Raw genomic sequence first — 11,351 nt, forward strand, 5'->3', positions numbered from 1 at the left:
TCTATATCACTCTTATTGGCTGGTATTATTCGATTCGAATAGGTCCTAGAAGGTAAACTTTTACTGAATTACAGTCAAAGAATGTTGGACTGCAGAATTCTAATCATGTGCAAAGACAGTCATAATGGATGGGCAGAGAAACTGGGATGAATATGATTAGAAATGTCAAAAATGTGGAAAGGATTGGATTAGCTATGCATTCCCTAGGTGGAGTCTAAAACTGACATAAGTGGATAGAAAGAGATAAGTGGATTTATGATACAATATCAAGCCCAAAGCCAAACGAAAATCCATGTAACAAACCCGAGTTTGTAGGAAGATGGGTTTGTTGTTGCAGTGAAAATGCATTTCTACAACACACAGTGAATAATAAAGCATAGCACTCTTGATTCAACCCTTGTTCGAAAGTATTCAGTAGCTCCACTGGAACAAGTCTATGAAAAACATATGAGAAAGATCACTTATCATCGGAAGGAAGAAGACGGAGTGGAATTTGGCTAATTCAGAAAAAGCGCAGAGGAAGAAAATCAGATTTCAGAAAGTCAAGCGGAGGTGAGAAAAAAAGAAAGATAATCACTGTGCTATCATACAATTGGAACACTGCAAATAAGGCTGCATCAATAAGAAGTTCCAACTTTAATGTACACAATGGATCCATTTTGAGTATTTACTTTAAATAAATTCATCAACATTGAGCCTAGACCCCTTAAGAAATATAATTAACTTTAAGACCACTTGTACAACTTCTCAGCTATAGAGCTAATTTCAGGGCTGAAATAAAAACTGACAAGATAAAACATTTTCTTAACCATTTGGATGATGTATATGGTCATAATCTTACTAGAACAAATGAATCATATGCAAATGGTGAATCAAATATAAATTGGTAGCATATAGTGATTTCCACTACCAAGACAGTACTACCATCACAGATTTATGATCAAGAAATAAAAGTGGGTTTAAATTTTGATATGAACAATCTGACACAGTGCTTATTCAGCAACTATTCTTACATACAAGGGAACCCATTCCTAAAATGTTATAGAATGACCCCCTGCTTTCATTTGTCGATCTACCACCGTATTATTAACCAATTTTGAGAAATTGTCCTTTTCCTTATTCTTTTATTTTCATAGTATCAAGGTATTGGTCTTATAGAACAGACATAAAATAAAAAACACTTTTTGTGAACCCAAAAAGAGAGTAACTTAAGATGATGATAAAATGTGAAATAGAACTTACATGTAAGGCCCTGTAAAAAAAAAATTAAAAACATTCAAACAAAAGCAGTGTCAGGTTGAATACTACTCCCAACTTAGAATGATGTAAAATAAGATAATTATACCATCCTGGAAGACCTTTCATCGCATTTAAACAAAGGCAAGTGTCTTCAACCAACACAGGTCCATTAACCTTAACATACATTTGAAAAGCCATCAGAAAGGTTAAAAAATTGAGGGAAAAAAAGAAAATTCGACCCTAAAATCACACACATAATGGAATCAGTGAAAGCCAGATTGTGAGTGAATAACTGGAGCAGCCAAACGAGCCTTCTCTTTGGAGATATCTTCAGGCCCTCCTTGCATCTCTGGCACTGCAAAAACAAAACAAAACCCTTATAAGAATAAAAACAAAAAACAAACAGAAGAAAGGGTTAAATTAAAAGAATTAGAGAGAAAGAGTGAAGTATTACAGTCAAGTTTGAGGGACTGAAATGGTATGGACCGGCCCAAGATGGCACGAACTTCATCAATCTTTTTGGCATTGCCAGTTACAAAAGTAACAGGACGTGATAGTACCAATCCAGAAGCCATTTCGCCAAACCAAAGCTTCTTCCGGCTTTTATTTTGCTTCTGGTGTTAGAAGGTACAGAGAGAACCACACACCAGTAGTGTATAGTGAGTTCTTGACTCCTTGGGAATTGGGAGTGGCTATAGTGGCTGCAAGCAATGCTTTGCATCAACTATGAGAAAGAGACAAACCGCACTGTTGATAATTTATAATTTCTATCAATTGGATTTTTGACTATTTATTGTATATTGATATGTTTTGATGCTAGTGTTTTGAGTTGTTACCAAGGTTATGTGATTGTTCTTTATTGTATATTAATCTGTAATAGGCAAGTCAATTGGATTTTTTTTTTTTTCTTTAGTTGTTGTACATTGATCTATTTTGATGCTGGTGTGTGAAGGTTAGACTCCCTCATCTCATGCCACTCTTCAATTGGATTCGCACCTTGAAGCTGTGTGTCATCTTGTTGAACGAGGGACATTAAGAGTTGCCTTTGTTCTAGTGATAATGAAACTTTGGAGTTATTATGATCTGCAAACTGAGATGAGGTTAGGCTGCCTTTATCATTACATTTCTCTTTGGGAGTCATATTATTGATGCTGACTCCTTTGGATTGTTGCTTCATATGGGGAGGAAACCCATGCTTTTGGTAGCATACGTCTACCAAGTGACCGACGTTGTTGCAGAAGGAACAAATTTTGGTGTAACCTCCTCTACTAGAATTACCACAGCCTCTGTCACGTGCTCCTCTACCAAAGCCACCTCTCCCAAGTGAAGTGTTTCTCGTAGTGTCATCTCGGTTGTTGGAGTTATCACTATTGGTAGCAGCCAAAAAATTTTGTAGATTTCGAGTAACTCCATCACGCAGTTGTCTTGCTGTGTGAGCAAAGAAAAGACTTCGTTACGCTTAACCACTGCTTCAATTCTCCTCTTTCAATCCTAAAAGACCATACTCTTACATCAAAGTAGATCGTCACCAATAAAAATCAGGTTGACAATGCAACGAGCAACCAAAGCCTGCTTTGTCATACAAGGTCTTAATTTAAGGACATCCTTCTCAAACTCCCAAACTTTAGCGACACTACCAGTAATCACCGCATGAGCAAATCCCATGTTTGAAGTGATGGAAGCGATTTGAATCCCTCATAATAATGTCCCTCTCAGTAATTTTGGATATGAACTTAGCTGCATTATGGCAATCACCACAGACACGCAAGTTCTTGAATATCCTAATGGGACTTCTTGGTGGGGTGCTAATAATACCAAATGCCATTGCCAATCTCTCGCAATGACTCATCAAAATCTGCTCTTTCTCGTCATCCTCAACATCTTGCAGGACAAAACTGTAGTCCGGAACATAACCGAGGCTCTTCATTTTGGAAGCCAAAACCCTTAATTCTTCGTATATCTCTGTGCATTTAGGATGGGTTTGGTTCCCAGTGTAGAAGACTTCAACTATATTTCCCACTACAACAGAACTCCATCCAGGAATCTTCTTCAGACCGCGACCTCTGGCCAATGATCTTACTTTAGTCACCCCTTCCCATTTGCCAACGTTTGCATACATATTTGACAGCAAAACATAATAGCCAACATTTTCAGAATCAACTTCCAACAAACGACTTGAAGCAAAGGTACCCAAATCTACATTTCCATGTATTCTACAAGCACTTAGAAGAGCACCCCAGATCGACGCATCAGGCTGCATCGACATGCTGCTCACTAAATTATACGCCTTCTCCAAATATCCAGCTCTTCCAAGCAAATCAACCATGCAACCATAATGTCTTAAATTTGGCTTGATTCCATACTCTTTCTGCATCAAATCAAAACAGCGTTCACCCTCATTCACTAACCCAGAATGACTACATGCCGACAACAAAGATATGAATGTGATATGATCTGGCTCTACCCCTTCAGCTAGCATATCCTTAAAAAGTTGGAGTGCTACTTCTCCATCCCCATGAATCCCAAGAGACGATATTATGGCATTCCAAGGAACTGAAGTTTCCCGTGGAATTTCATTGAATAATGACATGCCATCAACTAACCTCCCACATTTTCCGTACATGTCAATTAGGCTGGTAGCCACAAAGACATCCTTGTACAGACAGTTCTTAATTAACCTTCCATGAATTTTCATTCCCTGTTGCAAAGCTCCAACGTGTGAATATGCAGGGAGAATGCTCACCCATGTCCCTTGGGTGGGGATTATCTTTGTACACTCTTCCATCATGTTGAAAGCATCAATTGCCTCACTTGCAAGACCATTCTGCGTGTAACCTGTGATCAAAGTGTTCCATGATATTATATCTTTAACAGGAAGTTGTTCAAAAACCGTGCAAGCACAATCCATAGCTCCCAATTTTGCATACATATTCACAAGTGCATTTCCAATCACAACATCCTTTTCAAGCCATTCATGCCTAATAATGAATCCATGAATTGAACTGCTTATCCTTCGATCACTTAACTGACCAAAGATTGAAGCCAAACTCACAATTGTCAAAAACTCAGGCTGAATTCCAACAAACTGCATCTCTTTAAACAACCTGAGTGCAGTAGTTGGATCATCATTCTGCTCGTATGCAGCAATTATAGAATTCCAAGATACCCGATCCCTAACTTCCATGTGATCAAAAACCCTCTGTGCATCCCCAAGCCTTCCAAACTTTGAATACACATTGATCAAAGCATTTGATACAAACACGTCCATCTCCAAACCATGCTTTATCACATACAAGTGAATCAACATCCCGCTAACAATATCACCCGACTGCGCACAAACAGGAAGTACACTCGACACAGTAACAGGATCCATCTTCAGCCCCTCACTTCTCATCCTATTCAAGACATGCAATGCCTCGTCAGCATTCCCATTCTGACAAAACGCGGAAATCATTGCATTCCACATACCCACATCTCGATCAGGCATTTCATCAAACAGCTCATATGCAACATCCAAAGCACCAAACCGCGAATACAAGTTGATCAATGAGGCAGCCACAAATACATCCCGTTCAAAACCCAACTTCACAACATAGCAATGTATCTTCTTGCCATCAATCAGATTCACACAAGCTTTCAACACAGGTGGAAACGTATAAAAATCAGGCCTTAAACCAGATACTAACAAGAATTCATTGAAACAGCTCAATGCCTCATGGCGCCGGCAGCTGCGAACATAAGCAGCCACCATTGAATTCCAAGAAAAGATATTCTTTCTCTGAAGCTGGTTGAAGGTGGAGCGAGAGAATGTGATGTCCCCAAGAGATGCATACAAATTAACCAGCTTTGTTGACAAAATAACATCTTGAGCTTTTCCCAGCACAATGAGAAGAGTGTGAAGCATCTTAGCGATGTTGATGTCCCTGCAAACTCGGATCAGAACGTCGAAATTGAAATCGAAATCGAAACCGGAAGTGGAAGTGCCAAGTTTGATGCTCTTGTGGAAGTGTATGGGAGTTGCATGTGCATGGTGAAGCCATCTCTGCAATGAAAGAACCTTGGAAACGAGACGAGGTTGAGTTTGGAAATGGGCACAAATGTGAGAAGTGAACACATACATAGGAGTGAAGAGTGGCATGAGATGAGGGAGCCTAACCTTCACAATGCCAGCATCAAAATAGATCAATATATAATAACTAAAAAGGAAATTCCAATTGACAGCAATTGCCAATCACAGATTAATAAAGAACAATCACAACCTTGGTCACAAGAATACTAGCATCAAAACCAAAGTTTTGAAAACTGAACCGGTCATCGAACTATTATAGTTACTGGTTCACTAGTTTACTGGTCCAACCGGAAAAACCGTTTTATAATAAAATAATAAATAAAATATAAATAAGCATACTAAAATATACTAAAACATAATTATAGTCTAATATAAATCTTAAAATGTCATTCAAATTTAAAATATTATATCAACTAAAGTCTTATGATCTTATCAAAATACAAATTCAAAAGTCAAATAAAAAAAAAAGATATCTAAAGATTAACAAGTTAACAAGGTTTCGGCGTAAACTTTTTCAGATTAACAATGAACAGCAACAATGAGCATAATTTCAGCATAATTTTAAGAAAGGCTAATAAACCTTTTCAAATATTAATAATGAGTAGTAGCAATGAGCATAATTTCAGCTAAATTATTTTTAGCACAGCACAAAACAAAAAAAAATTAACAATGAGCAGTAGCAATGAGCATAATTTTAGCATAATTTTCAGCATAATCTTAACAAAGGCTAAATAAACTTTTTCAAATATTAACAATGAGTAGTAGCAAGGAGCATAATTTCAGCTAAATCATTTTCAGCACAGCACAAAAAAAAAGCAACAAAACAGAGTACAGCACAGCACAGTAGTAGCCATGAGCTAAGCTAATCATTCAACAATTCAATCTGAACAGCACTAACAGTAGTAGAATCCTAAATCAAAGAACAAAGAACCAAGAACGAAAAATTCAAAAAGAAAAACGAAGAAATCAATCTGAGTAGCACTAGCAGAATCGTAAACCTTCATTCTGACTTCTGAGCAGTCTGAGTAGAGGGGCAGAAGCGCGCCGGAGACAGAGGCTAGGCGACGAGCACGACGGTGGTGGGTTGGAAGAAGCTGCAGCTAACAAACGAAGAGCAGACTCTAACACACCGAGCTCGAGGAAGAAGCTGCGATTGGTGGGTTAGAAACTTCAAGCACCACGACCAAACGAAGACGGTGGTGCCTAAGCGCGACGAACGGCGGCAGTCCTTGCAGCAGTGGAGAAGCTAGGGTTTCGGTGGCAACACAAGTCTGAACTGAAGAGAAGGAGAAGATAGGGTAACTGGGTAGCGTTTCACATTTTTCTTCCCCAATTAAACTTCAAAACGGCGCCATTTCCTTCAAACCGGCAGGTTCCCGGACCGGTCCAACCGGCCAGTTCTCGGTCAGTTCAGCAGCCCTCCACCAATTTTTTTTATCGCGGTTTTACATGGCTGGCTGGACCGTTAATGCTGCCAGTTCACAGTTGGACCAGTCTGACCAGCCTGTCCTGTCTAGTTTTCATAACATTGATCAAAACTAAGGTTGCAAGAACCGAACCGGTCAATAGTTTAGTGGTTCAACCGGGATTCAACCAGTTTAATTAAATAAAAATAAAATTATTAAAAATTTTATATAATTTCAAATATTTAAATTCAATGAATTGTAAGCTAATAGAATTCAAAATTTCACAATTTCACATAATAAATTATCTATAATTTACCATTAAAAGTTCACAAACAACTTCAAACATCAAAGTTTATAATTAGAAAAATCGAAATGCACATATATGCTCCTCATCACAAATCATAATCATCACAAAGTAAACTAGCGCAACTGATCAATATTAGCTAAGAGCAATTATTTGGTATTCTTCAGACTAATTAAGGTATTCCCATATAAAGTACACTATTAAGGAAACTAACATTAAGTCATATATGATACTAAACAAACTTAACACAGGTTCATATAACTTAGAATGCCACATCCCCAAAAAAATAACATAGTGAAATTTCAGGGCTTTCAACAATTTTCTGGTCAGCTTTAGATGAAGCTATGTATTTTGCAACATTGGCGCAGCAAACAAGCTTATCAGTTTTCTCATCCGGGATTTCAACTGAACTCTTTTTCCAGCATCAATCAGAGCCAAATCCAATTGAAGAGCACAAGTATCTCAATTACATATTGACACACTCATTCCCAGCAAAGCACCAACGAGTCAGATTCAGAAAAATCAGTAACCAACAACTCAGAAATCAGAATCAATATAACAAAACTTAACAATGCAGTGAAACACATAAAGGATAACACTTATCCGCCACCAGAAGAAACAACAATAAAAACAAGTTTTTAAGTTTAACTAATTTTACTCACGAACAAGCCAACAACTAATAAATTAACTCCGAATTAGAACAATAGCACAAAAATAACTCAGAAAATTACCAATAATCAACAATAATTAAGCCAGAAGTCAGAACAAAATAACAACAATCCAGCTCAGTTAATACCAATGAACAAGGAAGAAAAATAACTCAGAAAACAAGAATTAACCCAGGAAAACAACAATCAACAATCAACATAATTAAATCCAGAAAAATAGCAATTAAATCCCAAAAATGAAACTGAACAAGCAGTGGAGCGATGGAGGCTTACAAACTCAGAAATTCAGTAACCCAAAATAAGCATAAATTAACAAAATCAGAAATCAGAAAACCAAACAAAAGTTCAAAAAACAAGCAAAATAAATTGAAGCAGCAGTGCTTACTGGCGGCCAAGCAGGAAAGTGACGGCGACGGAGGAATGGGAAGTGACAGCAACGGACGACAGGAAGTGAGCTCGGACAGAGAGTAAGGGACAGCTTGAAGAGGGATGCTGGCCTCGGACAGAGAGAGGGAGCTCGAAGAGACGACCGATCAACCTTCACGACGGCGACGCCACCGGATCAACGCGTCGAGAAGAGGAGCGATGAGAACTAAGAAGAGTTCGGCTCTGCGATGAGAAGAGTGCGACGGCACCCACGCTTTGTCCCCGCCGGCGGCGACAGCACCCTGTACTGGAGGAGAAGAGCTCGGCGATGAGGGACGGTGATGGTAGCTGGCTGGGCTTAGGGTTAGGTTTCAGAGGGTGAGAGAAAGGGTGAATGGGGGTGGGATATTTCCTCGTTCTTTTCCTTCTGATTGCAAAACAGCGTCGTTTTTCATTGATGCCCCGAACTGGAAACCATGACAAAACCCGGCTGGTTTCGGTGATTCACCAATTAACCGTTGATTTGGTCGATTTCCTTATGGATTTTTTAAGCTGTGTTTGTTTATGTAGACAGGACACTGAGATTAAGATATAGAGATATAAAATTGTATTTAACGGAAGAGATATAGATAAAGACAATGTGTCTAAAGATACTAAATTAATATATTTTGTATTTAGAAACATTAAATTTAAGGATGGCAATTTTTTCTGGCGGAGCGGGTATCCGCGGGAAATTACCCACTGGGGGACAGATTGGGGATCATTTTCTCCCCGCGGAGACGGGGGACGGGTATCCATTTAATAAACGGGGCGGGAGCAGGGAGAGAAGTACCCGTCCCGTGATACCCGTATAATATCCGTATAGATGAAATTACATAAATATCCTTATATATATATATGATGGAAACCTAAAAATCTAATTCACGCCTCTCTCTCTCACTCACTCACTCCCTCATCAGATCGCTCTCACTCTCTCAGGTCTCACCCTCTTCTTCTTCCATCCTCCCTTGTTGGTGTCGCTATGTGCTTGGTTATCACAGTGTTGGCGCCGCCTGCACCCGTGTGGCCTAGAGGAGAATCGTCGCAGTTTTCATCATCTTCAGATCTGTCATCACCAGATCTGTCATCATCATCTTCTTCATATCTGTCTCACAGCCATGTCTCTGCTATCATCTTCTTCTTCAGATCTGTCATCACCAGCCATGCCTCTGCGTCTAGAGGAGAGGAGAGCTGTCTTCACGCTGCGCGCCTGAGGAGAAACGTCGCAGTTTTCATCACCGTTCATAGGAGAGTTGTCTTCGTTGTTGCCGTCATAGGAGCGAGATCTGCCTTCGGCCCCGTCTAGAGAAGATCGTCCTTCATCGCTGTCAGAGGAGAGCCGCTGCTGCTCACCTTCCTCCTCCGCCTCTGTTTTGCCGTTTTAATGTATATTTTGATTTTTAATTGATGAAATTCCTTTAGTTTGAATTTTATTACTGTGAAATTGGATTTAGGATTAGGGTTTGAATTTTGTTAATTGGTAAATTTGGATTTAGAGATTGATTTTGATGCTGTGAAATTGAATTTAGGGTTCGGAGTTTGAACTCTTACTGGAAAATTGGGAAATTGGATTACAGTACTGAGTTTGGGTTTAAACTATGTATCTTTTATTTTTCAATTTTGCTGTTCTTTTTATATGTTTTTGAATTTTTTTTAAAATCCGTGGATATCCGCGGAGACCCCGATCCCCGGCAGATACGAAGTCCCCGTTACCCGTCGCGGAGACAAGGCGGGGACGGGGACGGATTATGGGTGGTGGGGGCGGGGGACGGGGGCATGTCCCCGCCCCCATGGGGAACCGTTGTCATCCCTAATTGAATTAGTATATTTTGTGTCCATTCTGACAAGAAGGACACAGAAACACTAACAAGGAACATAACTTATTTTTCATTTTTTCTTTCATTATTCTTATTATTTTTTCATAATATTTTTTACTATTATATTTTTCATCTCAAATTTTTTGAATGAAAAAAATAGAATAAATTGGATTTTCATCATTTGTTCTAGTTTATCACCAAAAAGAATACAAGAACACAAAATTTTGTGTCTCTGTCCTTTATATCTTGTTCTCGGTGTCTTGTCCTATCCTGTTCTCAAAAACAAACACAGCCACAGAACGGTTTTATATCTTAACCGAACTGATTAAGTGACCGATTAATTCGGTCGAATTGGCCAATTTGGTTCAATTTTCAAAACATTGATCAAAACAGATCAATATATAATAAATAATCAAAATTTCAATGGATAGAAATTACTAACTACATATCAAAAAGATCAATATATAATAAAATTCACATAAAAAAGAAAGCAATCAGATTCATAAATAATAACATAAAAAAAATAAAGACCCAACTCGATCCTTGTCTATTTTTAGTTGTTTACGATGGATAAGGCACTCCTTTCAAAAAAAAAAAGGGACACTTCGATTCTCAATTTTTTTATTCTAGGGCAATAGGATTCCTCTATTAAAAAATTCGTTAAACAGTAACAAAAATTAGTTTTGTGAGAATTTTATTTGTAATTTGTGGGGGTTTTAATTTCTCACAAAGTTCTTTTCAACAATATAACCAACTTACAACTATGATTACTAGGGGTTTTTTTGTAAATAAAATAAAATAATTAATTATTTCCCCAGAAAAGATTTTTCAACTTTATTTTCAAGGATACGATTTTTTTTTTTTAAATAACAGCAATTTCGCCGCACCCTCAGCGAACTCTATAATTTATACAGAGTTTGCCGTACTCCTGGCAAACTCTATAATTAGCTTGCGTTGTGAATTAGAAGGTAATTAATGGAATAATTAAAAATTATAGAGTTCGCCGGGAGTGCGGCGAACTTGCTGTTATTTCCAAAAAAAAAAAGTCGTATCCTTGAAAATAAAGTTGAAAAATCTTTTTTGGGGAAATAATTAATTATTTTATTTTATTTACGAAAAAAATCCATGATTATTACTACTATCACCTTCTTCATTCTCATAATTATCACTTCCATATCTATTATTTCTATTATGTAACCATACTTTATCACTATTGTTATCTCCTCTATTGTTAATCACAAGTATTCAACATGAATTTAAACAAATAAGCATCTTGAGTTAAGTGATTAAGTGCAAATTGAAGCACAAACACAACAGCAATAACAATTTTAACTTAGGCATTGAGCACAAATTACCACTGCACAAATACATCTAGAAATTGAGTAACTATTACAAGTAGAGACGGACCTAAGTTAGAGAGAAAGAGAGGGCATTTGCCTCCAT

At 37.9% G+C, this 11,351-nt stretch overlaps 1 protein-coding gene across 6 annotated transcripts; it reads right to left on the bottom strand.

The window, feature by feature from the left end:
- On the bottom strand, positions 1,188–8,549 carry LOC107622717 (pentatricopeptide repeat-containing protein At4g33990-like). 6 transcript variants are annotated; one of them, XM_016324707.2, is made up of 5 exons: positions 8,072–8,549; positions 6,307–6,821; positions 2,236–5,395; positions 1,694–1,940; positions 1,188–1,594 (listed from the first exon to the last, which is right to left on the bottom strand). In XM_016324707.2, the coding sequence occupies exons 2-3, from the start codon at positions 6,310–6,312 to the stop codon at positions 2,873–2,875; spliced, it is 2,529 nt and encodes an 842-aa protein (XP_016180193.1). In that variant the 5' UTR covers positions 6,313–6,821; positions 8,072–8,549; the 3' UTR covers positions 1,188–1,594; positions 1,694–1,940; positions 2,236–2,872. The 6 variants fall into 6 exon arrangements, with proteins under 6 accessions (XP_016180193.1, XP_016180192.1, XP_016180194.1 ...); XM_016324706.2 differs by having other exon boundaries at positions 1,694–1,963; XM_016324708.2 differs by having other exon boundaries at positions 1,290–1,594; positions 1,694–5,390.

This window comes from Arachis ipaensis, chromosome B10 (assembly GCF_000816755.2).
Source record: "Arachis ipaensis cultivar K30076 chromosome B10, Araip1.1, whole genome shotgun sequence".
In the NCBI taxonomy this organism is placed as follows: domain Eukaryota; kingdom Viridiplantae; phylum Streptophyta; class Magnoliopsida; order Fabales; family Fabaceae; genus Arachis; species Arachis ipaensis.